Genomic DNA, 19,788 nt, shown 5'->3' on the forward strand with positions numbered 1-19,788 from the left:
CGTTCCACAACCAAGTAGGCTATCTTACAACTTACTTATAAAACTATATTTACAAAACTTCGATTATCTGGAAATAAGGTTTCCCTGACATACTTACCTCTTTTGCGCTTAACACGGCAGTACTATGCTATGAGACAATTGCGTTTGTATTCTGCTTACTTATCAATGACCTGTAGTCTTGAAATATTATACTCAGAAAATAACTCTTTAATACATGGGACTTTACACAGCGGAGCAAAAACAAATGCTGCCGCATGACACTTCCACTTACCTCTGAAAGAAAAAGGTATGATACTTTGTTGGTGGTAGGATATATTTTGTATCCAGGGTATAGGTACACAAGCAGTGCCAGATTTATATTTTTTATGTGTGTAGGCTACTTTATTTCCGCCGCCCTATGTAGGTAGGTTTATATATACATATGTATGTATGTATATAGGTTTCTAAAATACTTAATAATATTCCATTTATTTGTATTATAGTCACTAAAGTTAAATAAATGAATGATTAATTAAATCGAGTGAGCGTCCTCTGAAATCTGCCGCCCTTAAGAGGCTGCCACCCATAGGCCGCGGCCTATACGGCCTATTTACAAATCCAGGATTATATACACGGTGTTAAAACGCCATAATAGCCCACGTAAGCGTTCCGGGATCAGCCTGTGTATCCTTCAAACAAGCCAACATTTGACTGACAAGTTAATCACGAAAAATAATGTTTTATTGAATAAATAACGCACAATGTATTTTACTGGTGGTATGTCTCTCATATGTGAGAGTCCCTGTGGGTAGGTACCACCGCAATGTCTATTTCCACAGCCGTGTGTAGTCGCTGTTGTGTACCGGTTTAAACATTGTAGCTAGTGTAACTACTGGACATAATAATTCACATCTCATGTCTCAGACAAGCGCAGTGGAATACCAAACAATACTTTGTATTCAAGGTGTTGATGTTACTACTGTTTATCGGTCGTATCGCTTACCATCCGGCGAACGGCAAGCTCGTCTCATCATCCAAAACTAAAACAAAAGATAATCCTAGTTTATAAAATCAATTGTTTTATTTATGATTAATGTTACATGGCATTCTATCGATAACTTGTCTCCTCACCAGCTAATCACGACAGGGTCATACAAACATATCGACATTAATCATCTTCGCCACTCGTTATCTGGACATTGCTAGGTACGTATCTAGATTATAGCATAGAATATAACAGTGGCGAAGGGCAGCGGCGGCTCCGGAGTATACTGTCGAATCTGGAAAAAATTGCGACATTCACTTTTTAACTTTTCATTATGTTGTAATGTTAAACGAAAAAACACTTCATTAACAATCATTTACTCACTTTATTAATGGGTTTTGGTAATAAACTAAAATATTTTTTTTTGTTTGCACGCGCGCATTCTGTCGATCGCTGACAGTTATTTCAAACAATTGACAGTTATATAAAATTAATATTTTCGTTACGTTTTCTTAAATTTTCTAATTTTCCGCGCAATTTTTTGAATTTTTTCTTTCATGAGAACCTTCTCCTGACAATAACAAACACAACAAACAAAAATAGTGAAATCGGTCCAGCCGTTCACGCGTGATGGCGTGACCAAGGGAAATAGGGATTCATTATTATATATATAGATTGATGTAATGTAATTTCTGTAATCTGAGGTGCATGTTATTACTTCTAACATAAACTCACACATATGTGAAAACTTTTAACTGGCCTTCAGTTAAGTATATAATATACAAACTATATCTGTGTTGGCTGTTAGTTTTCTGTAAAAATAAAAATAAAATAAACAATACCTACATAACGAAATGTTAAAAAAGTTAATGTTGTTATTTATTTAGATACGATAGTTTACTTAGGAGCCATCGATATATCCCGATTCCTGCTTCCCCTTCGTAAGTGTAAAATATAAAAAAAAACTTACATTAAATAATTTGCAGTCCGTATTTATGCATTAGTACCTCTGTTAGTATCGGGTAGTAGGTCTCCCGACGTCGTAGACTCTAAAGGCGTCATTCAGCATGTGGGGCATCTTAGCCCCTTCAATTAGAGAGATGCCGCAAATATCGCGCAGAGACGGGTCCGTGCAGCTATCTCAGTGCCACAAGATACCCCGGGGCCGTCCCGTATGCGCCGAAGAAGGCCACGGCGGGTTTTGGTTGGTATGCCGGTGTGGGGTATGCAGGGGTTAGGGATTCGGTACAACGCTCGCTCGGATGATGTTATACTCCCGAGTGTCGACATTGGTCCGTAAAACGGGTGAAACCAACATAACCGTTCCACTGACCCTCCGAGTGGTGGTAGCGATAACGCATTTTCTTCCCCACGTAAAACAAAAAAAAAGTACCTCTGTTGTGTCGGGTTCTCTTTCGGATTTCATCTTTCAACCCTGGGATATATTGAAGTGATTTAAAACAGCCCCTATGGTGGAAGATATGTTTGAAGTAACTTCGCGAGTTAAATTAAATTTAAAATTAAATTAATAAATGTGAAAGTGTTTAAATGTGTTATTACGAAAACGAATATAGCTTATAAATAGTTAAGAATAATAATGTCAGTTTACTGCAAGAGCTCATTAACTGACAAATACCATAAGATGAATTAAGCCACTTTTAGTTTTAGTTACCTATATTGTTATCCCTATATCATCTTAGATATAATTATGTCAAGAAAAAGTAAAACACTTTTATATTCTTGAATATGTTTATTCTTAAAATCAACTGAGTATGTAAACGTTATATTATGTTCAAGGCGTTATAAACTGTACTTGATGTTTTTTTGTTAGTAGTAAGTTTTTGCAGAAAACTGACGATATTGTGAGGAGATTCGTTAGTTTAAATCCTTAACCGCCGGTGGCTTGGGTCTTGAACTTCGGCAATTGAGGATGATTCATTTTTATATGCATTATTATTTATTAAAGATGTGTATTTTAAAAAAAGTGCTTTAAAACGTAAAGGGAACGAAACGTTTATTATTAAAAGGTTATTGCGACCTAAACTTTTAAGTATGCCATAATTTTAATTGATTGCAAAACCGTTGCAATATTTCGAAATCTAATTTCGAATTGACAATTAACCAACTATTTATTGTTTTAAATATTGTTCTAAAATAATTATACGTACGTATTAACTTACATTTTATATAACTAATTTTAACATTTTAATTACAAAACATGGTTAACGTCGCGGTCAAGAGCTCCGAAAAACCTTAAATCCAGTAGTTTAACAATACTAATGAATAAATAAATATTAAATACCCAATGCTTTGAATCAGTGGCGTAGTTTAAAGGGACAGAAGGGGACGTGAAGATGGCATTGCGCGGGGGGGGGGGGGCACAAGGTCCGGGGCCTTGTCACATAAGTAAATAAACTTGTGCTTATGGAGGCCAATGCAGCCTTCGCTAAATAGTTAGGCATCCAGTCGCTGCCCTCTTATGTAAGTCGTCCCGCCATCTGGCCAAAATCGTCCCACGATACGTTTGTCAAGACGCATTGTCCACTGAGACTCGGTGAGCTTCACTGCTCGGTGTCATAAAATGCGTGCCACTGCTGATCCTGTTTACAAGAGTTGTAGTGGTGGGTGTGAGGGCGGGAAAGTCTCGGAAGACGGTGTCTCCAACAGGACCCGCTTACTCCAGCGGTTACCTGTTCTGCGACATGTGGCTAGCTTATTGCCACTTCAACCTACTGACTGCGCTCAGTCTCCACACCAAATGCAATAGGGGAACAGTTGTCGCGTCCCTAGGCACACAGTTCAGTGTCCAATTCATATTGAGGCCTATAAGGGCTTGCGAACATATCCCTTCCTTCACCCCTCCTCCTATCTTAAGAGGTTGCCTTATCTTTCCCCACACTTCCTTCCCAGCTATCGCCCCCCAACTTTCCTGCAGAACCCTGCAGTCGCTAAGCCGCGGCATTCTAGTATCCCATCCTGGAGTTGACTACGGGTCCAAAAGCAAACAAAAAAAAACCTACTAACTTCCAGAGCTACGTCGGTCACCTGATAGATCACTTCGTACTGAATTTTGTCAAACTCCAAGCATGGCTCTTGAGTTAACATAACCAGGTAATATTAATTTGCTTTTTTTTTACAGAAATGACTATAAAACTATTGATATTATTGCAATTGAGCGTCATCGTCTCTTCAATCCAAGATGACAGGAAAGTTGGACGTCTGACTGAAGTGTTCGCTTGGAAGCAACTTACATACGATATTGATGGAGTCGCGTGTAAGTAGATAGTGATAATATCAGCTCTGTATTATATACTGTCCCACTGCTGGGCCTCCTCTACTCCTGCGTACATGTCAATGTTAAAATCATACTAAAGTCAGGTGTACGGATTGCAGTACAGTTGAGTAGAACACAATGCGTGTACGGAACGCTAGATCTAGTACGTAGTACATATATATCGATGCCATTTAAGACTTACACACAAAGTATATGGAAATACAAGCACGTTCATTGTATTATGACTTCATTAGTTAAAACTGGCTAACCTTGTGAGTAAAGTAAGCATTATGCATTTATCGCTTCGAGGTTTTCCTATTTTTTATAAGGTACAATTTGATTGTCCGTTAGAGGTGCCAATAATTTACTTTGTAGCTACGAAGGGTTTGTCTTAGTACTTGAAAAGCGATCAGATTTTATATAAATATCAGCCCTGTATTATATACTGTCCCACTGCACGGGCCTCCTTTACTGAGAGTGATTAGGCCTTAGTCCACCACGCTGTAGTGCGGGCAGACTTCACACACCCTCAAAATTCCTATAGAAAACTTCAGATATGCAGGTTTCCTCACGATGTTTTCCTTCACAGTTAAAGCAAGCAATAATTCAGAAAGAATACACATAATTTTAGAAAAGTCAGAGGTGTGTTTGGGTTGTGTTTGAGAAAATATACTCGTAAATTCAAATGTTCCATCTTTACTTATCCTCTCGAAATTAATGTTTTTTTTCTTTTTATTTCAAATTCTCCTCTAGCAAACGGCCTTGAGCAGTTGTTTCATACATTTTCGGCGCACTTTATGTTGGGAATATACAAAGTTATACGAATAATTTAAATAAAAACGTTTTTTTCTCTTTGAAAATTTTGAACAAATAATATATTCCTTATTAAATTGTCTAGTTAATAGAGTTGGTTGGAAATGAAAATGTGTACTTTAGGAGATGCAAAGAATCAAGAATTTTAGTGGCATTTGTATTGTGAAATTAATGCACATTATATAGAGAATTTTAGCTACTAAAGTCAAGATAACATATTGTAGAAATTAGAAAAAAAAAATCTATCTGTTTTATGAATTTCGAGTAGACAGCTTCGAAGTATACGGAAATAAAGCCCCTAAATAGCTTATACTTAGATTTCATTGAATGAAAAAAATCTATAGCACTTTACAAATAAATACGTATGTATGTAAATTAAAGAAAAACGCAATAGCATTTATACCAATTTATGTTTTAGTAACCCAAGACCGCGTCACAAATTTTGAACAGAATGCTTTGTTGAGAAGAAAACGACAGTCCGATCTGGTCTACTTTAAGAACGAATACATGGATGAAAGGATTTGGAGTGATAGTAAGTTTTTTTATCGAAATCAATTTTTGAATTTTCTATGCCACAACTAGGGAAAAAAAAAAAATTATCTGTAATTTCTGACTTGGCAGCATAGTCTATGTCCTTAGCCAGATGCCCTCGAATGAAAAAAAAATTACTTACAAAACATTGTTTTTGACGAGGCTGTATGGGCTAGAACCCTTTGCCTTCCCAATAATAAAGGGAAAATCTAAATAAAAAAAAATGTTTTTATTATTTTTATTTTTTTGTATCAATTACCAATGTTTAAATCTATTATCTTTGTTTCTATATATGTAATACCTATATATGTATGTATTTATGCCATATTTGTATGTATTCATATGTATAACATCGCGCTCTTAATAAAATAATGACCTATTTCAAAATTGATAATTTTTGGCAGTCGTCGGAAAACAAATTTTAGTTTGCTACCTTTTTTTTGAAGTTGCTATAAAATTGATCTTATTAAAGATATAATGAAACCTATAGCATGAAATAAAGGGAAAAACCTAAAAGGTCGCAAACAGAAATTGGTTGTTTGACGATTCCCACAAATTGGCAATTTTGGAATGGGTCATTATTTTATTAAGAGTACGAATTTTGTATGTATTTTTTTCTCTTTTAAAACTGATCATATTAATATAGGTATTCTATTCTTTCTTCTTTCTTTTCTTATTTCCATTCTTCTAGAATACAGTCGGATGGACTCTCGCGTGATACCGAGGTGGAATTTGTACAGTTAAGTATATCTTCAATCTTTATTTATTCTTCATTAATATCATTATAATATATCTAAACACATAAGTACCGACGATTGAAAAGCTAATTGACTTAAGCGACATTTTTCTTTTCGAAAAATTTTAACTTCGTCAAAAAAACATAGAAAACAGAGCTGATTTTAAATGAAATAAGTCGCTTAAGTCCAATGCCGATTTTATATTTTTTATGAGTGTAGGCCACTTTATTTGTGCCGCCCCATGCAAATAGGTTTATGTATGTATGTATGTAGGTTTCTATAATACTTGATAATTTTCCATTTGTTTATATTATGGAAGGTACTAAAGTTAAAAACGAATGATTAATTAAATCGAGTGAGCGTCCTCTGAAATCTGCTGCCCATAGGCCGCGGCCTATACGGCCTATTTACAAATCCAGGACTGCTTAAGTCAATTAGCCTTTCACCTTTCAATATATGGCTCACTAATACAAGGTTCAGGTTTGTTATATTTCTTGCACAAATTTAATTACATAAGTATGCATAGTTCTATATTTTTTTTAGTAAATATTTCCAATAATCGCAAAAGGGGGAAACATGACTTAATATCTTCCTTCTGTATGTTTTTCTGTCTATATTTTTTTGCCACGCCATCCTACTGCCCGGAACACAATTTTCCACCTACAAATCTCTGTAAAGAAGACGAAGTTTGGGGGCTCCAAGTATCGTAATATTATAAAAATCTTTTTGTGTTTGCTTACACCTTAATTACTCAACAGATCATTACAAATTTTGTATATACGTTGTCAGGGATACAGCAAAAAGGGATTTAATTCAGAAAATAGTAGATGCTGTTCCCGAAATATAAATTGCCAAAAGTTCTGATGTAACAAACATTAAAAAAATACACTCGAATTGAGAAATTCCTCCTTTTTGGGTCCATGCCTCCCGTTACAAGTCGCCACACATCCCTAAGAGGTGCACTCCTCATTTTGAAAAGCAATGATCTACTATAATAAATCATTTTCAGGACCAAAACCATCGCAACCTAACGTCGGTACTAATGGTAAGTATTCTATCGCTAATTTGAATTAACTAGACTTCTAAGAGTTCTGAGATTATACAGAGCGAACATTGGTATGATTGTCAAACGAAAATTTTGCGCTCATGCGATGGTTCAATCTACTGTGAAATAGCAAACCAGCACTGTGAAATACTTCATATTTTTCCCATAAAATGGTTTGCACGTTTTAAATGCACTTATTAGCTGATTTATTTATTTATTTTATTTATAAAGATACACTAAACAGATTACTGACAATAATAATCTGAATTACATTACAGTGGATCTAATGGCTAGTCAGAATCCAAATAGAAATGTCAGGGGTACCCAAACTAGACTAGGCCTGTACCACTTAATACTTATTCAAATACAACTTATTCAAAGTAGTTGACACGTACATGTTATTTAGTTTACAAAAAAATAATGATTAACGATATTATTTTTGTATTAATAGCTAAGGACGTTGTGACATCTTGACGGACATTTCAAATAAGACACCGATTTATTGCTCATTGGTAATAACTTTAGGAACACAAGTTAGATCATGTCCGGTTTATAACTAACTATACTGTTTCAGGCAAAGAGCATTACAATACTACGGAAAATTTAATGCATTTGCTACACTCTATGATTACTTCAAAAGCAATAAAAAGTGTTAAATACATAACTGCACCTAGTAATAATTAATATACCTATTATTGGCATACATATCAGCCACTATGCCATATAGTTTGTGTATATTTGTATGTATCTGCCATAAATTTATGGCAAGATGTAATGAGACACGAGATGTTATTTGGTCTGATTTATTCTATGTACAAATGATGCTTATATACTAATGTGTGTGTGACGTACGTGAGTTAACAATCATCCAAGCATCTATGTGATATTATGTGCGATGCTGTCGCTACATATCTATATGTATGCTGTTGGTACACCTTTAAATAAATTTAAAAAAAAATATATTTCCAGTGAACCAGTCTGATGCCTTCTTCATTCAATACAATAACGTGCCCATGGGAGTGGAAAGGGTGGGCGATAGAGTCTTCATCACTGTTCCTAGACGAAGATACGGTATGTTACTATATATTTACTAGTAGCTCTCATATGTGAGAGTCTGCCTGGGTACCACCGCAATGTATTTCTGCCTCCAATCAGTCTGTAGTCACTGTTGTGTTCCGGTTTGAAGAACATTGTAGCCAGTGTAACTACTGGACATAATAACTAACATCTCATGTCTCAGATGGCGAGCGCGATGGAATACCGAACAATACTTTGTAATTCAAGGTGTTCTTTGTTTCTACTGTTTATGAGCGTCTGTATCGCTTACCATTAGGCGCACGGCAAACTCGTCTTGTTATACAAACAATTAAAAAACATGCTTTTATACCTGAAGGGGTAGACAAAGGCGCAGCTAGTGCTTCTACATTTTCCATGGTGTGCTAGAAGGCATCTTCATATTGGGCACAAATTCTAGATTTCGGAGTGATACTGAGCTGGAAACCTAATATTAGTTTACCTGACCCGGGATTCCAAAGTGGGGCCTCAGAGCAAAGTCGTGCTGCGCCGCGCATTATAACTACGCCATCAAGGCTTCCATTTTATATAAAATAATATTTACTTTAGGATGCACGGAATCAACAATATTAGTGGCATTTTTATTGTGAAATTAATGATACAATATCCACATTATACAAAATTATTTATTTACCTAAGTAAACATAATATTATACAGAAGTATGATAATAATGATGAGATACTTATATGATAATGATATTGCTTCTTTTTTTGTCATAAATATTATGAGCGCGCACTTTTGCTGAGGGACCGTTTTAAAAGAAACCTTCATTTGGCTATGGAAATAAAACTATATTTGGATTTTGTGGCAGTTTTTTATATTATAGTTTTCTCGAAGACTTTGTAGCCTTTATAGTCGTTTTTTGAGCCGTGATAAAATCCGAAAAATATTTTGATTTCAATGTATAACATTCACAACATAAATCATTTATTTGACTATGTTTATAACTATGAAGTTATAGACAACGCTTTGTTTTAAGGCATCCCATCAACACTAAACTACGTAGAACTGAACCAAAGAGAAAGGTCCCCGGCTTTGAAGCCGTACCCGGATATCAGACAAGCGAGGAGCTTGACTTCAGTGTACCGGACTAGAGCCGACCAGTGTGGCCGGCTGTGGATGGTAGACACTGGCCTCTTGGAGATCCCTGGTAAGTTACAAATCTATAAATAATAATAGTAATGTATATATATAAAAATGAATCCATATTTCCCTTGGTCACACCATCGCGCGTGAACGGCTGGACCGATTTCACTATTTATTTTTTGTTGTTGTGTTTGTTATTGTCAGGAGAAGGTTCTTATTAAAGAAAAAAATCAAAAATTTGCGCGGAAAATTAGAAAATTTAAGAAAACTTAACGAAAATATTAATTTTATACAACTGTCAATTGTTTGAAATTACTGTCAGCGATTGACAGAATGCGCGCTGCAAATTCATAGTTAAGAGGGGACAACGTCTGTCGTGTCAACTAGTAATAAGTAAAAAATATCTCCGAGGTGGAGTAGAAGTAGTCGCCACTGCAGAGGAACAGTTGCGTTCCTCTATGAAAGGGGGATCTCAAATCAGGTAGATGTTACTTGACCGGCCGCGGCCCCTTCTACTGTTCCTATTCGAAGGTGGTATATATACTGCACTTCGCGCAAATTCTGCTACCGCAAGTCAGAATTGTCCATCGCCATCTAGTGTGATTATTGGGATATATGTGAATATTTTACCGTCACATATACAAGAAAAATACTTTGGATGAGTTTACCGGTCACTTATAAACTTACATAAATATACTTAATTCATGCGTTTCAAATACCTCATATATGTTATATACTTCGTGCGTCTGATATTCTTACAGAGAGCTTTATTTCCTACGAGTTATATGTATACTTTCGGCGACTTATATACATACTTCGGGCGACTTATATAGACATTTCCAGCATCTTATATACCAACTCTTTCATACGCCTCATACAATTCATACCAATCTACTATGATGTAGCCAGGAGTAGGAATGAAGATTTTGGGGTTCATTGAAATAAAATTTGTTCAATTTGTATTTAAGACTGAAAATGTACTCTTATTTATTTTAAATGAATGTCATTTTATAATTATTTATGTTGTTTTAATTCTTTTAACCGCTATAATAAAATCTGACTACGCTCGAGTCATCTGAGCTATAGCACAGTTGCTATCTCCATTGACACCGGGAGGGGGGTGCACGTGCACTCCCCTCTCCGTAACAAATCACAATAAAAACAACTGAATGACAATGAGAACTATAACCACAGAGGTTTTATTAGGGCATATACAAATACCCGCGCGATTTATATTTGAAAAAAAAAACAATATAATGATATTATGTAGCACCTACTTATGCAGATGCACCTTCCCAAAAGTAATCTTGGAGGTGCCCATGGCTATCTCCAGATGATTATTATTAACTATACAGGGTCATTTTGACATTGCATTACTAAAGGAACCACATCGTCTTCACCTTTGACATTGTGTAAAAAATCATCCACTAATAACTAATATTTTCAGCAAAAATACTGGTTTTAGTTTTCTGATTATTTAATATTTTTGTAGTTTAATGCGAAGACGACGTGTACGTGAGTGTATTTCTGACTGAAAGTATTATATTGCCGCAGCGACGAATTCTCTAAGCAGTAGAAGTAGCAATAGGCCACGTAAATTAAAATTATTTTTTATTAATAATTATTTCGTTCGAAACTTACACTTTTTTATGGTACATCTACGGTAGTAACTTATTGTAAACCATTACTTCCAATTATATGGTTTCATTTCGTAAAGCAATGTTAAAATTACACTATATTTCAGCCAACCCCCAGCAAGTGCAACCACCCGCGATAGTAATATTTGACTTGAACACAGACACGCAAATCTTAAGGTATCAATTTAAAGATGAAGATATACCCGCTGCGAATACACCGACTGGTAAGTCATACTTTGAATAGTGAGACAGTGAGTCACTTAATGAGTTATTGAGTCAGCGAGTGTTTGAGTTAATGAAAAATTTATTAAGGTACCTAATACGTTAATCGTAATAAGAGTGAGTGATTGAATCATTGAAGTAATGAGTTAATGAGTCATCGAAATAGTCAGTGCTTGAGTCAGAAAATTAGCGATAAAATGCTTAATCCCAATTTAGGTATAAAATTCTATTAAACAAAATACTTACCACAGGAAACTAAATTTCTTAAAATCATAGTATTTTGAATAATAAATAAGCAGAAAAAAATAATCTCGCAATGTTATCGTAAAATATTTTACTATTCTCACTGACACAATGACTGACTTAACACTCACTATTTTAATGACTCAATCATTCACTCGTTCATTAATGACACTGACATTAAAAAACGAAAAAGCAAATGGCGCCCCAAGTAAACACACACATCGCGCATTTATCTCCGAAGGGGTATGCAGAGGCGCAGCCAGGGCACCCACTTTTCGCCAAGTGTGTTCCGTCCCATGATGTGATAGGGGGCGAGCTTATCGCTATATCGGGCATAAATTCCAGACTGATACTAAGCAGGAAAACCCAAATATCACTTTGCCCGACCTGGCATTTGAACCCAGGACCTCAGAGCGCTGCCCTACCGTGCATGCAGGAGAACTACGCCACCAAGGCAGGCGCCCTAAGTAAATTTTACATTTTCCTGGTCAAGTACATACAAATGCTTTATCCACAGGCCTGGCGTCAATAACCATAGACATGCAGTCGGATTGTGCCTCCGCCTACGCGTATGTACCAGATCTGACTACGTTTGGTCTTATAGTGTATTCGCTGAAAGATAATGACAGCTGGAGGTTGTCGCACAGTTACTTCCACTTCAATCCTATAGCTGGAAACTTGAATATTGCGGGTAAGTAAAATAATCAAGTGGCGATAGCCTAGTTGGTTGTAGAACGGACTGCCGAGACGAATGTCCGCAGATTCAAAACCCAAACACACCTCTGATTTTTCTAAAATAATGAGGGTATTTGTGAATTACCGCTTTAACGGTGAAGGAAAACATCGTCAGTAAACTGCATACCTGAGAAGTTCTCTACAGTAATTTTGAGGGTGTGTGAAGTCTTCCCGCACTACAGCGTGGTAGACTAAGGCCCAATCCCTCTTAATAGTAGAGGAGGCCCGTGCCCAACGGTGGGACAGTATAATATAATGCAGGGCTATTGTTTTTATTAAAGTATGTCAGTGCATGACGTAACAGCGAATAGAAGACCTAAAACCGAAACCAAACATCATTCCAGGACAGAATTTCCAATGGAACGACGGCATATTTAGCATCACAATCAAACAAACCGGCAGAGAGTGCAACACGGCGTACTTCCACCCACTGATTAGTTTCCACGAGTTCGCTGTATCAACCTGTGTTCTTAATAACAAGACGGCTATCCAGGCATCCAATTACTGGTCACTTTATTCTGTAAGTATGAAAATACTCCTAGCCGATCGGCAATCGGTCAATCTCAACGGGGATCAGCCACGCAGGAGATATAATGCACAAGTGTGTACAATACTCAGCATACTTTGTTTCTTCACTCTCATAGTCCGATGAGACGGCAATCCGACATGACCGGAGAGAGATCAGGACCAAGGGCTTTACGTGCCGAGGCACGGGGGTATCACAGCAAACTTCCTAACTTAACTGCGACTGAGTAATTAAGATGGAAAAAACTAGTTCTAATTACTTTCGACCGGACCCGGAATCCTACAGGATCTCAGCATGGTAGTCGTATTCGTAACACGTACACACAGTAACTACGCTATCGAGACAAACTATTAATTCTTCCAGTGACTAATTTCAAGGTGTTTGGAAAAATCTTTCTTTAATTGAAGGATTGGTCCCACGGAATTTTTAATAAAATCGGTTAAGCCAGGGGTTCCCTAAGTATGCCCCGTAGAAAGTAAAGAGGGGCATCGTCAGTCGATTTTTTTCGACTGTCTTCTTCAATAGGACAGGGCGCCGCGAAAAAATACTAAACTTGTAACTGCGCCGCGGATTACAAAGATTGAGAACCCCTGGGTTAAGCAGTTTGTTCACCATATTATCACCAGGTAGTAGGAGAGCGTGGTGATGAGAGCCAGTCGACGATGCACGGCCACCACGCCGGCTCCAACGTGATGTTCTACGCCGAGATCGGCCGCAGCGCCGTCACCTGCTGGCACACCGCTAGACTCCTCAAGCCCTCCAACATCGCCATATTAGCGAAAGACAACACGCGATTGAGTTATCCTTGCGGTAAGTTTAAAATCCAACACGAATTTAAACAGATCACCAATTGTAAAGGGGCAATGCCCATCAGTCATAAATATTATAGTCTGTTAAGATTTTTATATATTATCTGTGGTGTAGAGGTGCAACACTAGTTTATGTCTCCTTTGTGGTTTCCAAAAAAATGTAGTCGACATGTTTCTGTTAAAATTAATAAAAAGTATTTGTATATAACGCTGCATATAATTTTGAGATTAAATCCCGAAAGAAAAGCAAAATACCCCTAAGATGTTTTTATTACACTAACACCAATTTACTTTTTCTCTTTTTTTTTTTTACTCACTTTAATATTTTATTGTTTTTTTTAGCGAATAGTCTTTCGTTTGACCACTATCTCGCCTGATGGTAAGTGATGATGTGGTTTACGGTGGAGCACGCTTGCCTAGAAGATAGGTACATATTCACTCGTGACTTGAAGATGCCCAGGTTATAATTATCGGGAAATATAGACTCCGGCAAAGAGTTTCGTTTGTGTGCAAAATGCACTAAAAACGAAAAGTATTCAGTGAACATAAAATAATCCTGCACAGTATTTCATTTACGTATTGAAAATGAGTAAGGTAAAAGATCCGTTAAAGATTCGCCAAAAAAGCATCGATATCCGTAACATCACCATATTTGAGAGTCCACGAAATAAGCGCAACGCTGCGCTGTCGACGTCTCGTACAAATAATTAGTTTGTTTTTTTTCGCAACACTTATACATAGGTTTAAAGTTCCCACGTTCTTTTTATTTATTTCAGACTTGCATGTAACGGATGACGAGGTTTGGGTGATGGCCAACTCTCTCCCGCGCTTCAGCTACTCCAGACTTGACACTGACGAATACAACTTCTTCGTATATAGGTTAGCACATTAATTGATTTTTTTATTGCTTTGAATGACGAGACGAGCTTGCCTTTCGCCTGATGGTGAGCGATACGACCGAAACAGTAGAAACATAATAATAATATCAGCCCTGAATTATATACTTGCCCACTGCAGAGCACGGGCCTCCTCTACTACTGAGAGGGATTAGGCCTTAGTCCACCACGATGTAGTGCGGATTGGTAGACTTCACACACCTTCGAAATTCCTGTAGAGAACTTCTCAGATGTGCAGGTTTCCTCACGATGTTTTCCTTCACCGTTAAAGCGAACGATAAATTCACAAAGAATACACACATGTTTTTAGAAAAGTCAGAGGTGTGTGCCCTAGGGATTTGAACCTGCGGACATTCGTCTTGGCAGTCCGTTCCACATCCAACTAGGCTATCACCGCTTAGAAAGGTGTAGAAACATCAACACGTTGAATTACAAAGTATTGTTTGGTATTCCACTGCGCTCGCTTAAGACATGAGATGTTAATTATCATTTCCAGTAGTTACACTGGCTACAATGTTCAAACCGGAACACAACAGTGACTACACACTGCTTGGCGCATTATCCGCTGCTCCTGTAATAGCTCTCCGACATGATAGCCAACAATAGTGGTCTTAGGAAGTGGTTGAATGGAGCCACCGCCTTATTTCCTTTTTTTATATGGGCACCCCTAAGTGACCCCACTGTACCTGATGGTAAGTGGTGTGGGGTCCAATAGAATGTCGACTGATGAGAGATTACTACCCCTTATGGGATAAAAGCGAACCTCATAGATAACCGGCGACAGCCTAGTTGGTTGTGGAACGGACTGCAGAGACAAATGTCCGCAGGTTCAAATCACAAGGGCACACTCCTGACTTTTCTAAAAAAATGTGGGTATTTTTTGTAAATGATCGCTTGCTTTAACGGTGAACGAAAACATCGTGAGGAAATCTGCATATCTGAGAAATTCTCTATAGGAATTTTCGAAGTTGTGTAAAGTCTGCCTGCACTACAGCGTGGTGGACTAAGGCCTAAACCCTCTCAGTAGTAGAGGAGGCCCGTGCAGTGGGACAGTATATAATACAGGGCTGATATTATTGTTATTATTATATAGTCAAAATGAGGCTTTATTTTCATATTTATTCCTTTTTTTCAGAGCATCTATAAAAGATCTCATATCGGGGACAATTTGCAACAACTAAACTAGAAATAAAACGATGTTTATTTATTATTTAATAAACAAAATTACAGTTAACATTGTTTTATTCACACCATACTTTCCTTATCCTACTAATATAATAAATGCGAAAGTTTGTGAGGATCTTTGTATGTTTGTTCCTCTTTCACGAAAAAACTACTGAACGGACTTGGATGAAACTTTACAGTAATATTGGTTATACATCAGAATAACACATAGGCTACAATTTATAATGATTTTGTGTAATTTGGTCATAATATAACAATACATATCAAGTAAGTCTGAAAAAATACGTATCCCGGTAAATCCTTCACGCGGGCGAAGCCGCGAACAAAAGCTACTATATTATAATTCTCTTTGCACCTTACTCTTCAGCTTTCTCACGCCTGCTTTCTTGCTGGGCTGCTGTATTTAGCCTTACTAGCTCTGATAAGGAAAGGAGAAAGAGAAAGAAAATTCCTAGAATATGGCAGAGGAAAAGAGGATGTTTTCCTCGTCCCTTCTTACCTAGGGCTGCCATACGTCCCGAATTCCCCGGATTTGTCTGTGATATTGTAAACCACTCCTTATTCTAATAACTTTGTCATGTATGCAATCAGCCTTAGCAAGTGTGCCAATATGAGAAATGGATATACTTCGGATGGTTGGCTGCCGAGAATAATGTCGGTCTTCACTAATAAATTATTACAAACCAAATCTGCTTTATGTTCATACAAAAACATCACATTGTCCTAGTATGAACGGTGTCCGGAGGGCCTCCAGTAGGGATTTTAAAAAGTGTCCAGATGTAATCACAGAGATATCGTAAGCCCGCCGCATTACGCATTTACACTTTCATGGAGAATCAAGGGCATAGCTACAGCCGTATCAGCCATGTCAGTAATAAAGGGGCCATCTTGGCGCATACCTACATTAAACTAAGCAAGCGCCCAAAAGTTCGCACTGCCCTGAAGTCCCCCAAACAAATTTACATATAGGGCACCTATATGGCAAGTTACGATACTGTGGAAAATAATGCCCCTGCTTAGGGTTCCGGGGAGCTCCCAGGGGCTTGCACTACACCGCACGGCCCTAGCGCTACGTCCTTGATCATTGCGTGAACATCTCTAGGGTATTGGCAACCCTGGCCAGTTTGAGCGCGTCGAGAGCCCGCCGCGGCTCGGCGAGCCAGTCCCGCCGGCCGCGCGTCGTCACCAGCCGTCCCAGCATCCACCGCATCAGCTCCAACTTCTCTAATAATTTGTGCATCCGCCTGGAAACATTAAGTAATAATTAAATGGACATACACACACCCTCACGCCTTTTATATCCAAAGTGGTAAATAGCAGCGGAACTTATTACTCTTTGAGGATGGACTCCATAGGAGCAGATTTTTTACTGTCGGTAAGCGTCAGTCTATGTCAGTATGGTTCAGTCCATGTCAGTAAGTGTCAGTCAATGTCAGTAAGTGTCAGTCTGTCAGTAAGTGGCAGTCTATGTCAGTAAGTGTCAGTCCATGTCAGTGAGTGTCAGTTAATGTCAGTAAGTCTCAGTCTGTGTCAGTAAGTATCAGTCTAAGTCAGTAAGTGTCAGAGAATGAAAAATTGACACTGAAAAGTATTGTGCTGACCTTACTTGCAAACTATAAGTGCATTAACAGAATACTGTTATTTATAATACTAACGGATACAAAGGTCCGGTGTCCATCTCCTCATCATCATCTGCCTCTTCCCTCATGTCCCTGAGGTCCGTCAGTTCCTTGTCCCACTGATCTCTCACCAACAGATACTCCTCTTCCTTCTCTTTGAGGACAGTCTCCATGTGACGTAATTGTGTCTCTGTTGTTCCATACTCTGAAAGTGCTGCAAGTAGTTTCCTGAGGGAATTAAGAAGAAATCTTGTTTTATCTTACCATACAAATACTGTTTAACGATAACCATTTTAAAGAGAAAAACAAAAAAAATATATTAAATCTATGGTTTTTATTTAAGTAATTTGATCCCACAGGAAATAAATATTTTTAAGCAGATAGCAATAGCTTTGTGCAGGTGGCACTTTGTGATGAATGGCTACAGTAATTTTAGCCCTTTTGTAGTGGAAAGGCCATGCTGACAAAACCACAACTAACACCCAGTGGAGGAACTGCTGCTTTGATCTACAATTGTTTTATATTTTTTTATTTCTTCCTTCCTGCCAGCTCCACCTGGCTTCTTTGTTTACTTTGTACCCTCACTTATTTTATGTCCAATATAAAATGTCTGTAGTTATATAAGCAACTTAATTTGAGTAATAATTATTCTCATGTACCTTGATCTTTCATAAGTGCAACTATGTTCGCCTATGTGATGAATAAAGCATTTTATTTATTTATTTAAATACAGACAATGTTACAACCCATTTGATGGTCATCATCTTGAATCACCCATTGCGTTTAGCTTCACCAAGAGCTGAACTACATTTCCCTAAACACTCACCCCTTCCTCTCCAACATTTCCGGATCCAACCTATCATCAGGTGTGGTGACCAGTTTTTTAACAGCATGTGTGTGCGTGAGAGTCTTCACTAAAACCTGCTCGAGCACTTTAGCTGCTGCCCTATCTCCATATTCCTTTAGTGTCTGCTGTGATTTAGGCTGCTCAGTTATTTGCGGTGTTACTAAAAAATATATATTTTTTTTATATATTTATTAATTCAGTCTACATATTAGGGTACAAACACCATAATATGCCTTAAATATAATTGACAAAGAATGGTTGCACTATGTTTGTAACCTTTTACATGTAGGCACAGCATGCTTAATAAGTAGTATGTTAAACTAAAGTAAAGACTAGAACTTAAATAATAATATAATATCAGCCCTGTGTATACTGTCTCACTGCTGCACGGGCCTCCACTAATACTGAGAAAGATTAAACCTTAGTTCACCATGCTGTAGTGCGGATTGTTAGCCTTCACACACCCTCAAAATTCCTATAGAGAATTTCTCAGATATGCAGGTTTCCTCACAATGTTTTTTCTTGTTAATAAAACAAGCGATCATACACACATAATTTTGGATATGTCAGATGTGTGTGCCCCTGGGTTCAATATCTACGGACATTAGTCTCAGCAGTCTGTTCCACACACAACTAGGCTATCCTTGTTTTATTATAGGTTTATTTGTAATTAACCATAACTAGTTTTTTGCATATAATAATCAGCCATTATGTATTCACTGCTGAACGTAGACCTCCCCTAAAGATACATCCACCTAGTTTCTGTGACTTGTCAGATTATCTGTTAGTATAATACTATTTTTAATGTTATTTTAAGCTAAAACTTCACTAATTTATGAATGTAAACACTTGTAAGTTTGTCTGTTTGCTACGAAGGCGTAGGCTGAAGTGTAGATTTAACCTAGATTTTATTGAACTTACGTCGATGCAAAGTTATGAACAAAGAGGTTGAAATAACTTTTCTACCTATTTTTTGCTACCTATTTTTCTTCACAATTAAACCAGAAAAGAATGCTAAATTGTACATTCGTTTTGATACCTTGATCCGTAGATAGGAACACTTAATTTCCTCATATCGCAGTCTACCTTTATTATGATGATGAGACCTTAAAATCTTTCCAATTTGTTCGATCGAATTTAAAATCAGATTATTTCCAAAGCTCCACCAAATATGTGGATTAAACTAATGATAAAGGTTAAACATACTTACAGGATAGAGGTTTAGCACGTAAAAGTTTTAGTTTCGCTGAAAACAGCGATAAGTCTTGTAATTTCTTTGTAATGCTGTCTTCGAAAGTATCTCCAATTTTAGCAGAGTATAACTCTTGTGAAACTTGTCGTAACTCACTTTCGAAGTTAAGGCACACATTTTGTAACGCTTTAAAAGCAGACATTGTGGTAATTTTGCACTATTTTGTCTTCTAAATCATGAAAACACATAAATTATTATACATTAAAAAAATTCCATTCAAAACATCCAATCCAATTTATTTTATTTGGCTGTATTATTCAAAACATAACAATTCGTTATTTTAAGTTTTTAA

General features: G+C 37.2%; 2 protein-coding genes across 5 annotated transcripts; one reads left to right on the plus strand and one right to left on the minus strand.

The window, feature by feature from the left end:
• The first annotated feature begins 1,151 nt into the window (after positions 1 to 1,151).
• LOC115452856 (L-dopachrome tautomerase yellow-f2) lies at positions 1,152 to 15,827 on the plus strand. Of its 4 annotated transcripts, none has more exons than XM_030181466.2 (13): positions 1,166 to 1,185; positions 4,104 to 4,238; positions 5,470 to 5,583; positions 6,274 to 6,321; positions 7,329 to 7,364; positions 8,334 to 8,435; positions 9,419 to 9,589; positions 11,270 to 11,386; positions 12,145 to 12,318; positions 12,707 to 12,882; positions 13,515 to 13,698; positions 14,474 to 14,576; positions 15,729 to 15,827. In XM_030181466.2, the coding sequence occupies exons 2-13, from the start codon at positions 4,106 to 4,108 to the stop codon at positions 15,772 to 15,774; spliced, it is 1,404 nt and encodes a 467-aa protein (XP_030037326.1). In that variant the 5' UTR covers positions 1,166 to 1,185; positions 4,104 to 4,105; the 3' UTR covers positions 15,775 to 15,827. The 4 variants fall into 4 exon arrangements, with proteins under 4 accessions (XP_030037328.1, XP_030037326.1, XP_030037327.1 ...); XM_030181467.2 differs by lacking the exon at positions 1,166 to 1,185 and adding an exon at positions 1,832 to 1,905; XM_030181468.2 differs by lacking the exon at positions 6,274 to 6,321 and having other exon boundaries at positions 1,152 to 1,185.
• LOC115452851 lies at positions 15,777 to 19,756 on the minus strand. Its single transcript, XM_030181461.2, has 4 exons — positions 19,455 to 19,756; positions 18,224 to 18,404; positions 17,434 to 17,625; positions 15,777 to 17,022 (listed from the first exon to the last, which is right to left on the minus strand). The coding sequence occupies exons 1-4, from the start codon at positions 19,636 to 19,638 to the stop codon at positions 16,860 to 16,862; spliced, it is 720 nt and encodes a 239-aa protein (XP_030037321.1). The 5' UTR covers positions 19,639 to 19,756; the 3' UTR covers positions 15,777 to 16,859.
• Between the last annotated feature and the right edge of the window lie 32 nt (positions 19,757 to 19,788).

Source organism: Manduca sexta, chromosome 1 (assembly GCF_014839805.1).
Source record: "Manduca sexta isolate Smith_Timp_Sample1 chromosome 1, JHU_Msex_v1.0, whole genome shotgun sequence".
Classification (NCBI taxonomy): domain Eukaryota; kingdom Metazoa; phylum Arthropoda; class Insecta; order Lepidoptera; family Sphingidae; genus Manduca; species Manduca sexta.